This window comes from Canis lupus, chromosome 8 (genome assembly GCF_003254725.2).
Source record: "Canis lupus dingo isolate Sandy chromosome 8, ASM325472v2, whole genome shotgun sequence".
Classification (NCBI taxonomy): Eukaryota; Metazoa; Chordata; class Mammalia; order Carnivora; family Canidae; genus Canis; species Canis lupus.
This window is the reverse complement of record NC_064250.1, coordinates 36441923-36464145: the sequence shown is the minus strand read 5'-3', so window position 1 is coordinate 36464145 and position 22223 is coordinate 36441923. Positions and strand designations below refer to the sequence as shown.

General features: G+C 45.3%; 1 protein-coding gene across 1 annotated transcript in view; it reads right to left on the bottom strand.

The window, feature by feature from the left end:
• PRKCH (protein kinase C eta) overlaps window positions 1-22223 on the bottom strand; it is a 233676-nt gene that overhangs the window by 76628 nt on the left and 134825 nt on the right. The window contains exon 10 of the mRNA XM_025442644.3: window positions 2403-2557. Coding sequence (XP_025298429.1) covers window positions 2403-2557 — 155 coding nt within the window. The remainder of the gene's footprint in view (window positions 1-2402; window positions 2558-22223) is intronic.

Genomic DNA, 22223 nt, shown 5'->3' with positions numbered 1-22223 from the left:
GTCCACTCTCCATGTTTCCAAACAAATGAAACAAGTAGAATGAGAAGGAGTTATATCTTACACAGGAAAGCAAGTCTGTTGCCTTGCGCCAACAAGTAAAGCCTCAAAGGATTCAAGAAAAAATGTTTTGACATTATTGCCTCTCTCCACTGCTACAGTCTGAATGTTCATGTCCCAGCCTGGGGGCCAACCAAAATTCAGATGGTGAAATCTTAACCTACAGAGGTGATGGTATTAGTAATACGGGGCCTGTAAGAGGCGTTTCGGTCATGAGGGTGGAACCCTCCTGAATGAGGTTAGACACTTTATAAAAGAGGCTCCAGAGAGTTCCCTAATCCCTCTGCCATGTGAGGACACAGACAAAAGATACCCTTGATGAGACACCACACCTGCTGGCACCTTGACATTAGACTTCTGGCCTCCAGAACCGTGAGAAATAAATTTCTGTAGTTTATATGCAGCCCAAAAGGATGAAGACACACGCTCTACCTCCTTTTCTTGAATTAAAGTTGTCCTATCACCAGAAGGGAAATAAGATGTCCCCTCTTAGCAGTACGCTATGTCTGCAAGTCTCTCCCGAGGAGAGAATGTAGCCCAGTGGCTAAAGACATAATTTGAATTGTGGCTTTACAACTGGTTAACAGTGTGGTTATTAAGCCTTTCTAAGACTCCATCTAAATAACATGAATGAGATTATGGTTATACATCATAGTGCTAGGGGGCTCAGGGGAGAAATGCAGGTAAAGAGCCACCCGTCACAATGGTCCATGTAGCTCTTGTTGCCGTTGTTAATATCATTCTTTGAATTTACAGCAGAAGTCCCTGTCAAGGAAGGAAGTCAATATTCTTAAAAATAACATGTGAGGAAGGCTCTCTCTAAACAGGGCAGAGATGGGTGGATGAATAAGCCATGGAGAGGACAACAAAAGCAGAGCTCATGGCCCAAAGTCCGTTGCTACCACCAGGAAGACCTCTGAACTCCCTTCAGCATCACAGACTGTATCAGGAACTCCCTAACAATCGTGCCCTGGGCACGATGCTACGGCAGGAACAATTCCATGCTGAAGCTGCCAGAATAGATGGTCTGGTCAAGAAGGCTCAAAGTACAGGTCATCTAAAGCAACCTGTAGCAGCTCCATGGCCAAAGGCTGAGTGGAGGAGATTCCTGGTTACTTTCAAGCAGAAGACTCTCACTGCTCCTGCTCATGCTCAGCTTGGCTCTGAGCTCTGCATCCCCTCCTGTGCCTCACAGCTAGGGCTGAGACAAAGGGTCACATCTAGTTGAGGTTTTAAAGCCTGAGAATTTCCATGTCTTTATTGAGCCTGTTGTATCCTCTTTGCTTTCTCTCTTCTTTCTGGCATCCTCGACCAGCCCTGATGGATTCTTTCCTAGCCTCGCTCCTCCCTCTCCTATTTTGACTCCTAGGATATTTAAGAATATGCAGTTTCCGAAACCTCTCTTACATTTTCATCATGATGTCAATACTGTTCTGAGCCCACAAAAGAAAGGGCCTTTTGCATTAGCCTTTGCATTAGCAAAGCTATTAAATAGCGAGTTTCAATCAGGAAATGCTTTACTTTGATATTGGTGCTTCTAAGATAAAAATGATTTTTCCCCCAAAGGAAAGCAAAAATTGCATCTCAAGAGAAAGAAAGAGTTTATGTGGTGACTAAGTTACAATGTTATTTAAAGAGAAAACACTGACCACAGGGAGAAAATGAAAAGAACAAATGTTTTCTAAAGGTTGTCTAACACTCACTGTTATATTTCCCACCTTACCTAATCTTGCCCTGAATGAAGTTTCATCTATATCCCTTGCATTCTGAGATCTAACAATGGCAACCAGACTTGAAACCCAAAATATATATTATACTCAAAAAGACTGTGTGCCATGAAATGGAATCAAATAATATTTGGGAGGGGCTACAAATGATAAATATTATCAAGCCGGACACTGTTCATCAATAGTTCACCTCTTAGCTTCTTGACTTGGTGAGCTGTAACCCCAACCAGCTGAGATTCTTCTTATTGTGGTAATTCAGGGCAACAGATAGCCACACTCTAAGTATGGATTCTTAAAATGGAATGGATCACTTCCAATGTGAAAACAGAAAAAAGAGCAACAATGTGTTCAGCACCTTGTAGGGTCTGGCTGTATGAATTCATGAATAGTCTCCATGGAGCCGCTCAAGTCGGTTTTATGAACACCACATGGGGGCAATTCTGGTTTGCTGGCAATGTGTACACTACGTTATTCATTTATTCTAATGGATACTCACACCTTTGTGAAATTGATTCTAAAACGTTTTCAGTCTGTTACTAGGAAAAACGGAAATGGATGAAGCCAGAAGGGCAAGCAGGGGATGAATTCAGGGGAGGGGTTACTGAGACCAAAACTTACCTATAGATGATTCCTTTCTCGTGTAGGAACATGAGCGCTGAAATGATTTCTGCTGCATAGAAACGAGCTCGTGCTTCATCAAATCGACGAGACTTCTGAATGTGAAACATCAAGTCGCCCCCATTCACAAACTCCATCACAAAAAACAGACGATCCTGGATACAAACACAAGAGAAGATCCAGCGTGGTGTAGCCATTAGCCTAGAGTTCTACAAGCAGGTCACCTTGGGCTGTGGCATGGGGAGAAGAAGTTGTCAAGTGGACATTCGGTGGGAAGGAGGTCAGTGCAAGGCATAAGGGTTCTGGGACTAGATCCCTGGGATGGGGGTGGGGTGCGGAGTAACACCTGGATCTCCTTTAAGTAATTCCAGACAGCCCTGATCTATGTATTAAATAAAAAGCAGGAAAGCCTCAGAAGCTTCTGGTTCTAGTTGCAGCTCTGCACTTTAAACACCATGCAACCTCAAGCTTCATTTTTTTGGACGTTCACCATTAGCCAAGTGAGAACGATGGTGCTATCCCTCGCTGAATCAAAGGGGTTTTAGAAAGTGGAGGAGAGCAACATAAATGGAAAGGTACATGCCTTTCCTCTGGCACAGGCAGGGCTAAGCACAGGGCGCAAGGGGCATCTAACAGGTCCTCACACTTGGGCAGGAACACTGGCAGATAAGGGAAAATGTTTCAGACAAGTCTGCCAAACAGTGGTCTAAGAACAGCCTCAACATTAGAAATCCCATTCAGCCCAACAGAAAATTCCCAAGTCAGGAGCAGAAACATGCAGACCAGCAGGATGTTGTCTGCACTGGGAAGGAGTTCTCAGCCCCATAGATGGAATGGGTTCTTAAGATTCCCCATTTAAAAAAAAAAAAAAAAAAGGACTCCCCATGCAGTGCACTCAGTACTGAGCGAGTAGGGTGAACAAAGTGCTTTTATTAAGACTTTAATAAAAGAAATGTGAGGTCTCAATGGAAAAGCAATGCTCCAAGACTGACAGTACAAAGTGCTTTGTTTCAGGAACCCCTCAGATCAGTGGATGTCCGCTAACATTTCTGAAGTCCCTGGCTAGCCAGGTGGTGAATGAGGTGCTGGGGATTCAACAGAGAGTAGAAAGGGCATAAAATAGACACAACTTCTACCCATATACTCTGGTGTGGGAGACATGTGTTGCTTTATAAACAACAAGAACAACAAACAAGGCATCATACACACAGGTAAATTTACAAATTCTGGTAAATCCTATGAAGGAAAAGTGGAGGAAGCAGTGACATCTGGCCATATGCTTGGGAGTCAGTGCAGGTCTCTCCAAGCAAGTGACATGCAAGGTAAGGCCTATGGGATCACCTTGCAGGGCCAGTCATCATCCTTTTGGGGTAGGAAGGTGGGAGGTCATTTTGTAAGGAAATTGGTATTTGCCAATTCACAAAGGATATGTACTCAGAACTCATCCATCCTTGTGAGTGGACAATGGCTGTGCCTGTTGTTGCTCTTGCTCCCGAGTCACCATTGGTTTCATCAGGCCTTTCCAATCAGAAAACAGAACTCATGACCTCTCTATTCCTGATTTTAAGTAAAACCTTAATTCGAAGGAAAAAGTCCCCTGGGTTTATGAATCTTCTCTCTGCTAATGAGAAGCATGAATTTAAGAGTAGAGATGGAACAGCAAAATCCTCACACATGAAAACAGAAACCAAACAATAACAAAACAATTCTTCAGGCTGGCCAATACAAGCCAACTGAAAGCTCAACCCAGTAAGCCATCTGACTCAGCTAGTTGCCTTATTTTAGTGTGACTGACAAGCAGAGTGGCAGACTTGGGAGGGACAAGCTCTGATGAACAACAGTGTTCTTTATTTTCTATATGGGAAGGACTGAGTGGAAAGAGTAGGTCAGCAGTGGAGTGGGATGGTGAATATATGACAGAGACATGTCTAAGAGCTGCATCTGCACGGGCAGGTGTCATGTCAATGCTGTGTTCATTTGGAGGAGTGGCCAAGGGGGACCCAAGGAAGACTCAGGTGGTAAAGCCATCAAACCACCTCTCAACGAGTAGGTCAGTCTCACACATTTTTCTTAACCAGCCTGTTTGCCTTTTTTTTTTTTTTAAGAGTTTATTTATTCATGAGAGACACAGAGAGAGAGGCAGAGACATAGGCAGAGAGAGATACAGGCTCTATGCAGGAAGCCTGATGTGGGATTCAATCCCAGGACTCCAGGATCACACCCTGAGCCAAAGGCAGATGCTCAACTGCTGAGCCACCCAGGCATCCCTGTTTGACTTCTTCAATGGCTGAGACTGGCAGTCACATGGAATCCAAGAGCTCAAAATACCTGATTATGGGAACTGAGTCAATAGGTAAGTGGCTATTCCTTAGGCTGCTGGAAGTCAGTGTACTTGGCAAGAATTTCTAAGGCAGCAGGCATCAAAAGATGAGGGTATTTTAAGGGCAATTTCATCCATTTCTAGTTCCCCCCCAAATCATTTTCATGTCTCAAGCCTGAAAAGCCAGAGCAGAGGCTGAATTCCAAATCTAAGGGAGGAAACACTGCTTCATCTCACTCTTTCATCTGTTTCTCAGCCCAGTGCTAGAGGCAGATTCTCAGAAAATGCAGGAGGGTCAGAGGGGCACACCTACCTGTGATGCACAGCAAAGTCAGAAGCCTTAGAACTGGGAAAACAGGGGTTTCTTTTCATTCAGAGTTTTCTTTCTAACCTCGTGTCTGGCACCACCTGGAACAACTCTCATCCCCCAGGCTACACACAACTCATGAAGTAAGCATGAAGGGGAAACAAGCCAGCCAGATATAATGACGATTTAACAAAAAGTAATGGTCCATTCTATCAAAGACCTAAAGTAATATCACAAGGTAGACAAAAAAATGTGTGTTCATCAACTCACCAGAGGCTTTTGCTGAGAGGAGACCCTCTCTTTATATACCCATCTCTTCACACTATGAATGGCCTTTCTGATGCCTAAAGCAACCAAGCCATTGAGCTTGTTGGAACCACATCCCAAATGAGATGCGATCAGCTCTGGTTTGGGTCCCTGGACTCCATGGGAATAAAGGGTCTGAGTTCTGTATGCAGGCTTGAGAGTACTTAATGAAGCTTTCAGAGATCTTTCATGCTTCCTTTAAGATTTTCAACAAGAAGGAATGTTTACTGGGCACACACCATACCAGGTCCTGGGTAGAGAGCAAGTATTATAAAATGAAGAAGATCCCACACTTGCTCTCAGACAGTTCAGAGAAACGTGGAGCACACCACCCCAAGGTGCTAAGTGCAGTGGAGACGCAAAGATGATGTCATGGGAACAGAGCAGGGGCACCTGAGCAGCCTAAAGCTGGGGTGGGATTTGGAGAAAGCTTCAAAGAGAGCTAATTTCCCAGCCTTGAAGGATAAGGAAGCAAGAGTCAGGCTGGAGTAGGGAGGTGTCAAGGTATATGAATGACTGAACTGTCAGCTGAGGCAGGGCACAAGGGTGGCAAAGGGAGACAGTTCCTAAGTGCCAAAACATCACTGTAACACTGCTGCTTTCATAACCAAGTGCTGATAGAAAAAGCAAAAAGCTAGTTAGGGTGCTACCTTTCACCCCATCCTCAGGCCACCTATAGCTGAGAAGTACAGGGCCATAGTCCTGTTGATATAGGTGTTCACTCACCTATTCATTTCTATCACAACTTTAGGCCCAATGTGTAGCCTAAAACGGGTGGCAGCTATGGTGCTTGGCTTGAAGAAGACTCCAGTGAGGGTTGGAATCTGCCACATATGCTAAAACATTAGCTTCAAAAACAAATGAGCCCAGCTAAATGTGCAGGCTCTGGAATGAATTCCAGCAACCTAAAGGAAACCGTTCATATTTAGCAGACACCCTTTACAAAGCAGAGACATGTATTCGAAATTCTGATGGGAGATTCATGAGACACACACACAGAGAGGCAGAGACATAGGCAGAGAGAGATACAGGCTCTATGCAGGAAGCCTGATGTGGGACTCGATCCCAGGACTCCAGGATCCCGAAGACAACCTCCTGTCTACAACTCCACTCAGTCTGTGTTGTTTAAGAACTAGTCTCCCTGGGGGCGGGGGGGGGGTGGGGAACCTGGGCGGCTCAGTGGTTGAGCATCTGCCTTTGGCTCAGTTAGTGATCCCAGGGTTCTGGGATCAAGTCTCACATCAGGCTCCTAGGGAGCCTGCTTCTCCCTCTGCCTGTATTTCTGCCTTGCTCTGTGTGTCTCTAATAAACAAAATCTTAAAAAAACAAAACAAAACAAAACAAAAAACCAAAAAACCAAGAACTAGTCTTCCTGATTGACAAACACTAAGTGATGCTTCACAAACTCAACTATAGAACAAGTAGAGGAAGCATCTGTTGGAAACCCTGGGTCTAGGGAGGCCCAGCGTCATGGATGAAGATTGCCCATGTGTCACTTCCAGGGCAAGGAAGAAGTTCCAAATCCCACCTGAGGCAGAGACTATGAAGACAACTGTGTTTCAGCCTGTGTAGAAAACCATTCTGGCTTTTCTAAAGTCCAGTTTCCTAGAAACTGAGTCTGGATATCTGCACGGGAGGCCTCTGGCTCTTATAAGGGAAATTTTGCCCTGACCTGCATGGTGAGAAACCTAAGGTCCCAGACACTGGTTTAACCTCAGTTCTAAAGCCAAGAGGCCTTTGTCTGCCCTTGCTTCTCCTTTGTCCCCCATTCAACCAACCACAAATGCAAGTCATTCACGCCAGTGAGGGACACCTGGGGGAATAAAAGAAATCCCTTTGTCCCACGCCTCTGTGTGGATTACCGGAGGCCAAGGAGCTGATGCCCTGGTTAATAATAGAATTCCTGTCAGCGCCTTCCTGGCTGCATTAACCCACTGCAGCCTGGGCCAAGTCTGTCCTGGCTATCAGTCCAGGGCTGCTACTTCTCCAGGTCAAAGAGGATAAAAATATCTCCTGAACTGATAGTGATTGTCAGTACAAGGGGTGTGCAAATCCCTAAAGCCTCTCATAAAGACTGTTTTCTGAGAATTAAAACTGATGAGCAAATGCATAAAGAAATGTTTGAGACAGAACACTTAGGTCGATGAAAGTTACACACCAAGATGGTACCTGTGACAAGGCGATGTCGCCTAGGGAGGGTGACTGCAGAGGAACCAAGGATAAGATCCGTCAGGGTCACTGTGGTAGGCACCTTGGGAGGTATCTGTTCAGCTCACTGATCCCTTTCTTAGAGAACTGTCCTGCGTGGTCACATGGGGGAAATGCTGGACATCCTACCAACAGCTAGTGGCCCAGGCTGGCCATTCCCTTCCCAGTCTCTCTCAGAATATTGGAAGGGAGATGGAGAGGTCTTAATTTAGGCTGTGCGGGGTACAGGAACTGAGGAACCATGAATTAGGAAGCTGGGGCTATCTCTGTGGTGAGATCATGTAAAAGATCTTGGTAAAACAGAGTACTGAATGTACAGCTGGAGAGATGGATAGATGGACAGACAGAAGGATGAGAAAGAAAAAGTGAAACAGAAACATAACGATGAGACAGAGACAAGAGATGAGGGAGCCAAGAAAGAATCTACCTGGGCTCCTCCTGCCTTTCCAGTTTCAGATCCCTGAAGAAATCTGGATGATTTCGGCCCTTGGGTTCCATGAGACACCCCCTGTATCTCTGCATTTTTATTTTCACTTCTCCCTTTTTGCATAACCTTGGGTTAGTTGCTTTCTGTAACTTGTTCCAGGAGAATTTTAACTGAAGCACACACCAATTCTTAAGGGGCGGGAGGTTTACTTACTTATAAATCTGGGGTTACAACACCTGTAACTACAGCGATCATGTGAGGATTAACCCAGAAGCAAAGTGCCTCGTTAAGTGCCAGGCCTAGAAGAGTCTCCACAAACAGAAACTATTGTTATTACTCCATCATGCGAGAGTCTAAAGTTTATTCTAAGAGGCCTTGTGCCCAGCGCCCAAGTCCCTGGTGTCGCCAAGACAAAGCACCCTATGGTGGGGAGGGTACATGGCCTCTGGAGCCAGGACACCGGAGATGCAAAGCAGCTCCTGCTGTGTTATTTTCTCTCTCTCTCTCTCTCTCTCTCTCAATCTTAATGCCCATCTGCAAATCGGGGATAATAAGATGACTGAACTCACAGGTGTGTGAGGATTACATGATTTAAGCTAAGAATTTCTAGCCGTGCCAGAAGCACAGCAAGGATTCAATAAGCATAAGCCAATATTGTCCTCACCATCCCTGCCACCTCCACTCCAGCTTTGGCTACCACAGTTGTCTGCCCCTGGGGCTCTGGCCCCTCCAGCGGAGCTGCAGCATCCTGGGCAGTGAGTTGCCTGCTGCAGATGCAGAGATGGGGCCTTGCTCAGGGGGCTATCAGGCTGACAAGTAGGCAGGAATGAAATGGCAGCCAAAATTGCAGTGTGGGTATGAGACATGAATCTGGAGAGTTCGAAGAGTCAGGAGGATGCCTAGCCCAGCTGCAGGGGTGCAGGGCATTTCCTGATACTGCATGGTCATGGCCTTTAAGGAGAATTTTTCATTCTGGAAGTGACTAGTAAGCAAGAGGTTACAAAACTGGATTTGATAACCAAAACATCAACCAAGGGTTTCGTTTCCAGCAAGTTTTTAAATTTTCTAACATCAGATGATAATATTCTTAATTTTAAGAGCTTTATAATGATAATTGTTATTATTGCAAAGTAGATGGACTGCTAACATATGATAGTGAGACTCTGTAGCAGCTATTCTCCTCTTCCATAAAGTTGATTCACTGTAATCAACAGATTAAAAGGATTTTTCTCTTTGAAGCAAGAATCCCTAGTCCCTAAAAGTAACCAACAGACATAACTCTCAGTTGAAGGTATATCACGGTGAGGATACAGATTACCTTTTGGAAATAATTCAAAGAACAGAAACAACATTTAACATTAATGACTAATTTGGCGATTGCTTTAAGGTGATGTTTAGCCTGGGAGCCACATCTAGACTCACCTACCCAGGTCCTAAGAACTGCTTCAGAATTATTTTAAATGAAGAACCATCAATCCTGTATCCAAAGCTCCAGAGTGCCACTGACTGGCTGTGGGGAAGGAAAAGGAAATCTCCAGTAACAGACACCATTGTGTTGAATTTCTCATAAGTGTTCCCTGCTTTATGATTCTTCTCCAACAAAGTCATCCACGGGGTGAATAGGGAGTTCAGATCAACAGGAAACCGTGACTGACGTCAAAGAGGTCACAGTGGAAAAGCACCCTCATGAGGAAATCTGATTGCACCATGCCTGAACTGGAAACAACTTAAATTTAACCACATTAAGAATGATTACAAAGGCTCCTGGGAAGAAACAAAGAGAGGGAACCTAATGGCTTCATTTTTTTCTTTCTTTGCCCTCCCAGAAGATAGCAGATGCTAATCCAATCACTCAGCAACCCCTCTCTCAAGTCCACGGGCATGATACATCCTGAGCTCAGAGACTAGTCTCTGGGAGGTGAAATAAGTCTTCAATAGAACAAGCCCTCGGGAACCTGCCTTTCAAAGCTGGAGGGACACATAGCTCTTTCCACAGACCAAGTGTTTTCCCAGGGAAACGAGATGCACTGGCCATCTCTTGTAACAAAATGTGATGAGGCTCAAGGACATATATACCAGACTAGTCTGTGTGAGGCAATCTAGCTTGCAGTTCAACATATGGTGAGGCATATGAGCCAGAAGATCCTTAAAGGTTAAATAAGCAGTCAACATATGACTGGAGGTAAAGCCATGTCGGGGCTCAAGTCTTCACCCTTCCTGGCAGAGCCACCTTTGGTCCACGCACATCTCGCCCAGTCTCACTGGGCTAAACTGGCTTTGTGCACTTGATCTTGTTTTCTATGAAGGACCTGAAATCTTTGAAGGCAGAGCCCAGATCTAAATGACATATTTCTAGTGCCACCAAGCTTACTGCCTGAACCTGAGGAACTAATATGGTGGGAGGCCATTTCTGTTTTCTAATATAATTTAAACTAGAACATTAGAAAAGCTAGAACAAGCTGCCAAGATTAGTTCTATCCATTCATTTTATGTGAGTAAAGTGCAAAGAAGTGAAGTGCCTTACCCATAGTTAAAATAGTTTGTGACAAAGTTCAAGAGAAGCAGATCTGCTTGACACACCACTTCGTTTCCCTTTATTTATGAAGCTTTGGTTTTTCTCTGCTTTTACAAGTAATTGTGTATTCATAGTTCAAATGTGGTTATAAAGTAAATATATGAAAAACTGAGGAAAAAATAAATAAAATGAAAATAAAACACCTATAATCCTGACACCCAGGGATAGAAGTCCAAATCCAAGGAGAAACAAAACTATCTGTGGCTTCTAGCATCCAAGAAACTGGAGATTTCAGAGCCAAGAAGAAATTTCCAAAGGAGTTTTTAACTAGAAATTATTTACCCCTTATGTCCTACTTATACTTACCACTCTTTATTTTTTAAATATTTTATTTATTTATTCATGAGAGAGAGAGAGAGAGAGAGAGGCAGACACAGGCAGAGGGAGAAGCAGGCTCTGTGCAGGGAGTCTGACGTGGGACTCGATCCCGGGTCTCCAGGATCACGCCCTGCGCTGAAGGTGGCACTAAATTGCTGAGCCACCCGGGCTGCCCTACTTATCACTCTTTAAAGAGAAAAAGAAAAACTCTTCTTTCTTCACTTATATTACATAGTATTTCCTGATGTACTCTGTCATTAAACTGTGATTTTTTTTTTTTTTGTAACAGCTACATACTATTCCTAGCGCCATTTCTGTGAGGTCCTACAATTAGCCAGACTCCCAATTAAGTTAGTGGAAATAAGAGGATGTGGTATGAATAGTCTACTTACTATACTATGATAAAGATAATGTTTATTGGCCTTTAAACCTGGAACAGATTACTGCCAACCGGGCATGGTGTTTTAATTCTGAATTAAATATACAAACCAAACTTCTGAATGCAGATTCACAAAGAAGATGTCTTAGGTTATCATTCACTTTTTTAAAAAGGTTTCATCACTTAAAATATGCATAACAGGATTCCTTTAAATCATTATTTCCCAGGGTACAATTCTCAGTGTAAAGATTTTGATTTAAGCACCAAATAGAAGGAGGTCTATTAAAGATATTTATGGATTAACTCTGTATAGGGCTGTAGGATAAAAAGTAAAAGTGCCATTTACTTGTTTAGATGATTATTTTTCATGGCAGAAATTCCTTTTTTTTTTTTTTTTTAATTTATTTATGGTAGTCACACAGAGAGAGAGAGGAGAGGCAGAGACACAGGCAGAGGGAGAAGCAGGCTCCATGCACAGGGAGCCCGACGTGGGATTCGATCCCGGGTCTCCAGGATCGCGCCCTGGGCCAAAGGCAGGCGCTAAACCACTGCGCCACCCAGGGATCCCATGGCAGAAATTCCTAAACTTTGCAACCTCTTACAGAAGGCAATATTTCATCTCTTCCTATGATCTGGAATTAGACATGTCCACCTCACAAGAGGAGATTCTGTGTTATAGTTGTCTAAATGAACATTTTGCCCAGTTAGAGAAGTAGCAAATCTGACCAAGAATAATCTCTGTCTTCCTTGAGGGGACTCCTGCGAATCTGCTGGCCAAGAGTCTGTTCCTTCCTCTGTTGTACAGTACTGCAGTACCTGCTAATTTCCATTTGGAATTTGAGTTTGATTCTTCTGGCACAGCCATGACATGCTCTTCTCTGGCCCTTTAGCTGGGGAAATGAGATGTGTTCAAGCAAATGAACACTGCCCCCTCACCCCACCCCGCCCAGTCCCTTTCCAATCTTTTTGCACTGTGGGCCAAATACTGAGCTCCACTGTCCGTGGAGGAAAAAAGATGCAAACCTTACTACCAAGGTAGAGAGACCGAAGTAAAAAAAGGCATGGTCTAAGAAGATGAGGGCAAAGTAATTACAAAGAGATTAAAAGGCTTAGCCAGGGGAGAGGATATTGTGTTAACCTTGCAGAGAAGCTTCAGTTGGTTAAGTGGAGTTCTGATGGGCCCTTTAAACCCCAAGGACAAGAGACTAAGACAGCAGCACCAACAATCTCATCCCAGATCCAATTACAGCTTCAAGTCCTTTGGTGAATGGACTTCGGCTGGGCACTTGGTTCCTCTACCCATGAAACTTCTGATTCTTCTGACTTTCTGTCACCCTCCTACACCCTTGCTTAGAATTCCTCTCAACTGTCCTCTCCTCTCCATCTATAAACATCTACTGAAATATTTTAAATCACACTTTCTACTATACTCAGAGGACACTGAATCCAATCTCCCATCTGAACCATGTTTCTGAGCAACAAACATCTTACCACTGGGTTTCCTGCAAAGTGAATTCATCATATTCTATTCCCCCCCAGGCTCCCAACTGGCCAGAACTCTGGCCACTCCTCCTTTTCTCTTGCCCTAAAAAGTCTTATTGATTCCACCTCCTTTGTGCTTCCTTGACTCCACTCCCATGATCACTGCCTTGGTCTAACAGGCCACTATTTCAGCATCCTTATCAGGACTGTGACTCCCTGGTCTCCTCTTACTGTAGAGGGCCACCAGAGAGTGCCTCCTAAAATGCACATCTTATGTTGCTCTCTCACTTAAAACCTTTCACCTCCATGATTGAGTCTAAGCTCCTAAGCAAAGGATGTCAGGCCCATTAGGACTTGCTTCTTCACTACTCACATTTCCTCTCCTACAATCCTGCCCCATCAAGTTATTTGGGGTGTCCTGGGCACAGCATTTTAATTCTCTGTGCCTTTGCACCACTATTACCTCTGCCTAGGAAGCCCATTCGCCCTTCCTTTACTCCCCCATGACTGTAGGGCTCATATTCATCCTCAAAACACAGCTCAGACAGCCCCTTCTGTCTCAGAGCCCTTTCAACCTCTGCAAGGGCCAAGTTATGACTTTCTTTTATCACATGATTATAGGTATATATATTGAAGATGATCCCTGGTTGAAAGGAACTAGAGGGCAGGTCCACACTTTGTTTTTCCATCTGTCTTCAGTCCCTGGCACATAATGTGTGATAAGTAAACATCACCTGAACTGAATTAAGATTGCAAGATGGATATATTATTATCATTAAACATAGAAACAGCCAATGTATCTAGTGGCTAGGGTCTACTTTCAATATTTAGAGAGAACTCAGCTCTGAAGATAGCATCTAAGGTTATCTGTGACTTTGAGCTAAAATAGCATTCCCACGTATGGGAAAAAAAAATAGCACGTGTGCTTCCTCCAAAGCACACTTGTATTGCTACTAGCACATTTTTCTATGCTGGTTGAGAAATGTTTCTTAAAGCTTTGATTATCTCTGTTTGTAAAATCCAGTCGTATGCATCACACATGGGATGGGAATCTGACTCACAGATAGGCTGGCAGGGTGGAGACAATTTTCATAAAAAGTACTGATTCAACACCTTGATGGTAAAATAGAAGCATAATCATTAAATGCCAAAACAAGAGAAGCTGCACTATTTCAATCTCTTGCTTTTAAACATAACCCATTGTAAATATATGCTCACTGAGCTAATCTTTGGCTCCCCAGACGCCCCAGGCTCTGATATGTCTGTCTTATCGCAGCAGGCTTCACTGTTCAGAACTGCTGGCAGTGTGCTAACCCTGGCTCACACCCAACAGACGCTGTGTGCTTCCACTGTCTCCTCCCAGCCTGGGGCCTGAGCCTGAGCAAATGCCACAGCGCAGCCACTGATAACTGTTACAAGCCCCAAAACAGGAACTTTGCCAGTCTACAAACTCCGAAAAAAAATAATGCTTATACTTTTACAAGGAAGGCTGGACACACTTTGCTTTGGCCCCTGTAAAAAGTCAAGTGATCTTCTAGTCCGCTTAACTTCTTAGATCTAGGACAGACCACCTGACATTCATACAAGGCAGTGGTTTTCAACCAAGCAGATCCTCCTCCTCTCAGGGGACATTTGGTAACATTTGGTAACATCTGGAGACATTTTTGTTGTTACAACCAGGGAGGTGCTACTCATAAGTAGTATGTAGAGGCTAGGGATGCTGCTGATGCAACAACACCTAGGACAACCCCTGTAAGAAAGGATTATCCTGCCCCAAATGTTAGTAGTGAGCAAATGACATTACATTACGCAAATAAGTGATTTTTTTTTTTTTTTACCTGGAAAGGTTGAAAATTCACAAGGCATTCCACTGTTAAAACTATTGGACCTGTTGGCAAAGGTCAAAGTAGTAAGGATAAAGTTCTGAGCCAGGTGGAAGGGACCTTCCTGCTTTCAGATCTGTTCTGAAGCCCAAGTGCAAAGGGACAAATCCAGTTAAAGGGCAGTCCCTCGATTCCCTCAGGCTTCCAGAAGGGAAACTTCAACCCGTCCCTAGGTCAGCTCTGCCATATCTGGTTCCTGACTTTGTTGGTTACATCTGATGCATCTTGGACTGCCGTTCCCCCACTGGTAGACAGACACCTGGTTTAGAAGGTCTAGGCTTGTTGTGGACACAGGTCAGTCCCCACTTCACAAGCTGATGGCAGCTCAGGGCTCCCTGGGAGTGAGGAGGTGACGGAAAGCAGATGAAGGAGCTTCCCAGGGTCCACCGCCCAGGAAAGGAACATGTATGGGGCAGGGAGAGGGGAGTGGACTGGACTGCTGGACTGCTTGCTGGACTGACTTTCCTCCTTTGTTTTGGTTGGGAATTATCTATTACATCATTTTAATATTTAAAATCTCATACACTATAAGAATGGAATTAAGAAACTCTGGGAAAAGTTCCAAGGCTCCCTTCATAACAGCTAAGCAATAAATCATTATAGGCCATCCTAAAGAAGTGGGCAGGAGTGAGCTCGAGATACAGCAGGCTCTTTTGCAGTCCAAATAAACTACAAGTTGGATCCTCCAACAGAAAGGAAACAGGAACTCCCTGGGTGGCCTGAAGGGAAGACAAGGGCATGCCAAAGCCCTCCAGCAGAGAGGGGAGGGTCTGCTGGTGAGACCCAGCCAAGGTATCAGCTGACAACAGAAGGCAGGAAGAGGAGCCTCGCACAAGAGCAGAGTCAGTGTTGATGGCATAGCGGGTTAATGTGGGGAAGCATGGTATCTCAGCAGCCCCGTGCAGGGGCTGTCAGTGAAGAGACCAGAGTTTAACCAGCGGGATGAGGGTGACCGTACAGAGGCAGTGAGCTGTACAGTGGGCTGCTGCCCTTCCTACCGTGCTTCTGGCCCAGTTGTGCTTCAGGCTCCCTGGCCAAGCAGAGGCAGTGGCAACACCCTGAGCCACCCTTTCCCCCAGTCATCTTCACCAGGTCTCAAATTCACTGCACCCAAGTAAAAACAGGGTGTGCTTCAAATGCAAATGTAGCTTCAAGACAAGTACCCTATCTTGCTGCCGAAAATGATGCTGCAATCAACATAGATGGTGTCTAAATCTTGAGTTCATGTTTTTCTTTTCTTTGGGTAAATGCCCAATAGCAGACTTGTTGGATCATATGCCATTCCTATTTTTAATTTTTTGAGGAACCCCCATAATTTTTTCCACAGTGGCTGCACTAGTTTGCATTCCTGCCAACAGTGGCAGCTACACTTGTAGTGAACATAGCATAATAAATAAACTTGTTGAATCATTATGTTGTACACCTGAAACTGATGAAACTAGTTGTGTGCCAACAAAACTCAAAAAGAAAGAAAGAAAGAAAGAAAGAAAGAAAGAAAGAAAGAAAGAAAGAAAGAAAGAAAGAAGAAAAAGAAAAGAGAGAGAGAGAAAAAAAAGACATGTCCCCTAGATGCTTTCCAAAGTACATGGCTACTCTGAGCCTATCCTATATAGAAACCCCAGAACTGCTTCTGTGACCAACCCACCAAGGAGGGATTCTTGCTGATTTGGCATTACAAACAGCCTGTTCAGGCCCACGGACTGTGCAGGAGAACACCAGCTCCACAAGGCAGGGATTGTTGCATGTTTTGTTCACTGCTGCATCTTCGGGGCTTATGGCAGAGCCTGAAACCTCGAACACACTCAGGTACACCTCACCTTCAGTGGCAGCTCTGTATACTCCAGATGGGCTAAAACTATAGTGACAGATGAGGCTGATCAGTCATAAGAGGCCCCGGGTAGGTGGTTCTTGGGCTGAGCAAAGATGGACACAGCTGGGCACTTACCAGTGATAAGATAATTATAGGGAACTTGAGTGTTTCAGAACTAAAATCTATTACCGTCTATGGTTTGCACCCAGAGCAGTTGGTCAGGTTTTTACACTGCACAATTCTGTCATCAGGGTGGGGTGTATCTACTCTCAGGTGGGGCTTTAGGCCCCGGCCTGACTCTCCAGTCAGTCCTGGCAAGAGTCAATTTGACTTCCCAGGGAAACACCTGCAGGATGCCCCCTGGTATTGCTTAAAGCTCAGACACTCATTTGCTAGCCTTGTAGCCATTCTGGTTACATTTCTGAGGGAAGACTAGCACATCCCCACCCCCCTCCCCAGAGCTCAGTGTCCTTGTTGAACTACCTTTCCTCTTGTAGTAGAAGGACAATGTTTATGCCACACTCTTTGTCATACCCCACTACTCCATGTGTATTCATCCTCTCTTCCCCACCAGACTAATGATTAAAAGGACTTGCTAGCACTCAGTGTGATCACCAACTAATAGACTTTTCACTGCACTATTTGGCAAAAGGACCATTGCCTTCTCCATGGAGCCAACTCAGGCACTTGTAGCCCACAGCTCCAACACAGGGCCTTGTTGAGGTCTAAGTGCCTATATAGTCTGGCAGGTTCCCAGTCCCAGTCAGGGAAAACCATAGCAAAGCACTTGCCACCCCAAAGCTTCAACAGTCATTGGGAGGCACAGAGCCAATTCTGACCAAGGCAAGTCTTGGAAATATAAAGGAAAGGACACATGATCCATGAACCATTTTTTTTTTTTGATCCATGAACCATTTAGCAAACATGGAGGTGGCAGGTCTACATGATCTCCAGATCACCAATGTTGATGATGGCCAGCAACAAGGCCACTTACAACTAAACAACCTCAGATCGAAAAACATGCCAACTCTTTCACCCCCCACCCCGCCCCATCACACTAAGTCTCCTGGCAGTCTTACCCGAACAGGGAGAGCCAAAGGAACAGCATGAACTCCAGCTTCTCCTATTTCCCATTCATTTACGAGGCCCTGATTAGCCACAGAAAGCCTAAGAGGACAGAAGCAAAGGTCCCAAATGACCCTCTCCCCCGGAAATCCAGGGCCTGGAGATAGTCTATGTGCATTTTGTCCCCAGATGGAACACTATTAATAAGTTGGGAACATGCCCAACTGGGAAACACCATGTTCTGGCTCATTTTCTATTTAGATCTGAGCCAAAGGCAAACTTTAACAAATGACCCACAAGCAGACCAAATAGTATTTGTGGCAGTCATTGCTCAGGGAAAGGAGGAAACCTAGTTCCAAACAGATAAGAGAAAATATCTTCAGGTGTTTCATAAAACGCTGAAGAACTATATATTGTGAAAAACTGCCTTTATTCCTGCCTAATGACACTATTCTTGGCTGTACACATTCCAGGGAGAAGACCTTTCTCTGTGAGGTATTTTAAAGCTAATGGCATAGATTATTAAGCTGGATGACCTGTTTAAGAATTCATGGTCTGTCTCTTGTTTGCTGTGTAATCAGGGGCAAGTTATTCAACCTCTCTGGACCTCCCAATTTCCAGATCTTTAAAATTAGGATAATAGCAGCTACACCATCCTCGATTGTTTTGGGTATTAAATGAGATAGCTAGTTGCACAGATAACCATGAAATGCCAACATGCACAGTTGTATAGACAACAGTAATGAATATAAGCACCTAGAATGCACACAAGGGTCTCAACAAATAGTAACTGCCATTCCTCTTCACCCATCCCTTCTACCAAACAGATACCACTCAGGCTCTAAGAATGACCAGCTCTCTAAAGGCATTAACAGAGGCCTCTTCAGAACTCTTGTCTTTTCTAGCTTTTTTGTGCGTTCCCCTCTCCTCCCCTAGCCACTGTCACTGGGTCTCTTCCCCTAGCCCAGAATGTCACTGTAACTCAGGGTACCATGGGTAATGCCGCTCCAGGGGCCCAGTGTGCCTTCTCTTCTCCTAGGCCAGTCTCTGGCAGCAGCTCAGCAGATGAACAGGCTGGCGACTGCTGCCAAATACCCACTAAACACTCAGGAAAGGGAAAGAGAGCTGGAGGGACTAGACTGCATCAGGGCTGTGAGGGAGCTATAGGGAGCTGTGGGGGGCTGTGGGGAGCCATGGGGGGCTGTGGGAGGCTGTGGAGGGCTGCAGGGGGCCATAGGGGGCTGTGAGGGGCTGTGCAGGGCTATGGGGGGCCATAGGGGGCTGTGGAGGGCTGTGGGGGGCATAGGGGGCATAGGGGGCTGTGGAGGGCTGCGGGGGGCCATGGGGGGCTGTGCAGGGCTATAGGGGGCTGCAGAGGGCTATGGGGAGCCATGGGGGGGGGCCGCAGGGGGCTGTGGAGGGTTATGTGGGGCTGTGGGGGGCCATAGACAGCTGTACAGGGCTGTGGAGGGTTATGGGGGACTGTGGGGAGCCACGGGGGACCATAGGGGGCTGTAGGAGGGCTTGCGGGGCTGTGGAGGGCTGTAGGTGGTGGTGGAAGGCTGTGGGGGGGGGGTGGAGGGCTGTGGGGGGTGGTGCAGGGCTGCATGGGGCTATGGAGTGCAGTGGAGGGGCTTTGGGGAGCTCTGGGGGGCTTTAGGGGACTATGAGAGGCCATGTGAGGCTGTGGGGTGTTATGGGAGTGCCGCATAGCAGGCTGTAAGCCTCCTACCCACCATGCATGTGAAGCTAAGTGTAGGGTCACTCTCTGGACCAATAGGTCCATGACAGAAAAACAGATTCAGGTGGAGGGGCTTATATGGGAAAAAAAAAAAAAAAAGTCAAATGCAAGGATCTTCCTAAAAACAGGGGCCTATGAGTTAAGCCAGAAGTAGAACTTAGGGTTCTGACACCGAAGGTGGTAGTGCTGTCAGTCAGCTGCCTGATATAATTCAGTAAGATTCATTACGGAGCCATATGACCTGCTATCTCATCTGTCTGTCTTTCTGTCTCTCATGCACGTGCTCTCGTATGTACACACACACACACACACACACACACACACACACACTCCTTTGCTGATATCTCATACAGCAGCAATGGAGAAAATACAGAGAGTAATATTCCCGCGGACTCATGTTACCAGGTGATTTTCATCATATGTTTTATGGATGACTTAAGTATACCAGAATCACTGCATAGCAGCTGTCTAAATAGACGGTGTTCAGTATGCAGGATTACCTGGTACCTGCGCCTTGGGAAGTAGGATTTCTGACCACCATTTGAGGAGTGGCTTCCTCTGGAAAGCTATGTCCCTGCCAGAACTCCAGCTGCACTGCTTTGTGGACAACCTGGGTAGGCTGACACCCTGAGGAACTCCCTCCCCCAGCCCTCCGCAGCAGCCCAGATGTCCTGAGGAAAGACGGATGGGCAGAGGCTGGCTGGGGGTAGAACTCCAGAACACCAGGCTTCTGTCCCTGTAAAGGAAGGGACCGTGCATTCTGGGGCCCACCTGAAGGCAGACTGCAAACACACACTGGAACATTCCCAAAAAGAGAGGCTCCGCCATGGCTCATCTCTCTGACCTGGGCCTGGGTCCTGCAGATGACAGGCAGTTCTTGGGCACCAGACACAGTGTGTCTTAGGTCTTCGAAATGGAAATTTTTGCCTCAATAAACTGGGTCTCTGAACAAAGACTAAAGCATCTGACCAGTATTTACTTTGCCACTCCCCCTCCTGCTACTGCCCTGTCTTTGTTCTTCCCTCCCTCCACACTCAGCTGAGGCTCCAGGAGGACAGCCAGTGGACAGCACCCCCCAAACCCCCCTCCCTGAGCTGCAGGTGGGGGAGGGGTGGGGGGAAGGGAGGCCTGGATTCCAGGCTGTAAATGCCAGGAGGCTCAGCTGCTGACACAAGAGCCACTGATGAAGATGAAAGGACTGTGAAGTGAATTTAACCTGGAAGAGCAGGGCAGGCTGTGATCACTAGGCCTGCCCCCCAACAGGGACCCTCCCCTCCTCCACCCTGGCTTAGCAAAGCCTCACTCCTCCCCACCCCCATTGTTAAAGAAATATAGTCTCACTACCAAAACCAGCAAATAGAACAAAGAAGAAAAACCATCCATCTTGTCACTACCTTCGTCATCCCCTGGCAGTTTATTTGGCAAAATTTCCTTCCAGGCTTTTTTTGGATGGGCTAGGTTTGCCAATTCACCGTCTTGGACAGAACCTGATATGGATACATGCCACTAATCCTCATAAATCCTGTATTATTTCCTGGGCTCTAACTTCCTAGTTCCACCATTTAGTGTATCAGATTTTAAGCAAGTGACTTAACTCCTCAGCGCTTTATCAACTCAGCAAAATGAAGATAATAATCACACCTGTCCTAAAGGGCTGTTGTAAAAAATGCAAGCAGCAAATAATACATGTTAGGTGCTTATGACGGTGTCTAACACCGTATCGTTCCACAGTGTAATATTCGTTACCACTTTACTGGCTGAAAATCTCCATCCAATGGTCTACTACTTAATAGTCAAATCCTACTGCTGAATGCTGAAGTTGTTCCCGATATTTTCCTATTATAAATAGCGCACCTGAAAATTAAACATCTTTATGTGTAACGTTTATTTTATTATTTCGGCTAGTTTCAGAAATAAAATCAGCAGATGTCAGAGTACGAACATTTTTATGAATCCTGATCCAGATTATCAAATTATTCACAAACTATTACGATTCATAATACTATGGCAAATGTATGAGGATGGTGATTTAATTATATATTTGCAAGTAGCGTGCATTATCATGAAAGAACTGGAGGCGGTAATTTATGAGCTCATAATCCTATGAAGCAAACTTGATAGATTATCCACCAATTTGAAATTTATTTATTTATTTTTGTTTTTGCTAAGAACAAGTGTGTCTTCAAAATTCCTACTTTTGGGGTATTTCCTACCCTTCCCTATGGAGTCTGTGCTGGCCCTGGGAAACCCCAGGACATTTTTCTTTGGTGTAAAGAAGGAAGTGGTCATCACAGCAGTGAGTTTTACTTTTGAATAGTGTTCCGCATGTACAAAGCATTTCTGTCTTCTCTCCTTTGGTCCTCACTACAATCTTGCTTTCATTTTAACCATGAGAACTTTAAAGCTCAAAACTATTTTAAGGTAGGCTCATGCCAGCTCAAGGAAAACAAAGTTGGAAGAACTCGGTTCTTCCATGTCCAAGGGCAATGCCCCTTCCATAGCAGCAGGCTAGAGGGGAGCCGAGACAGATGGGAGGTGCTGAAGCAGACGCTGAATCAGTGACATGGGCACTGGTGGGTCACAGCACAGAGCTGCCTCCAGGGTCAGCCTGACCCAGAGATGAACCTTGTCTCCCCTACTTACAGTCCAACGACCTTCTGCAAGTTACCCACTCCCCAGGGCTGGGCATGAGAGGAGTAACAGTTCTCTAAGGGTTTTTATAATGAATAATGAGATGATACTTTGCAAATAGCTGAGTGTGACCCTAATACCTCACCTCAGCTCACTCCTAAATGCCGACCTTGACAGTTCAGCATAACACACGGATTAGCATCTCATTTTAGAGGCCATGGCCTGCCAAACAGAGTAGCAGCTACAGAGTAATGTAACTGCTGTAATTCCTTTTGTAATTAACATTTCTATTCTGTATTGTTAGTTTTTCAACAGCAAGTGGGGATTGTTATTGGGGATTTCTGACAGATGCACAGAAAATAAATGCCA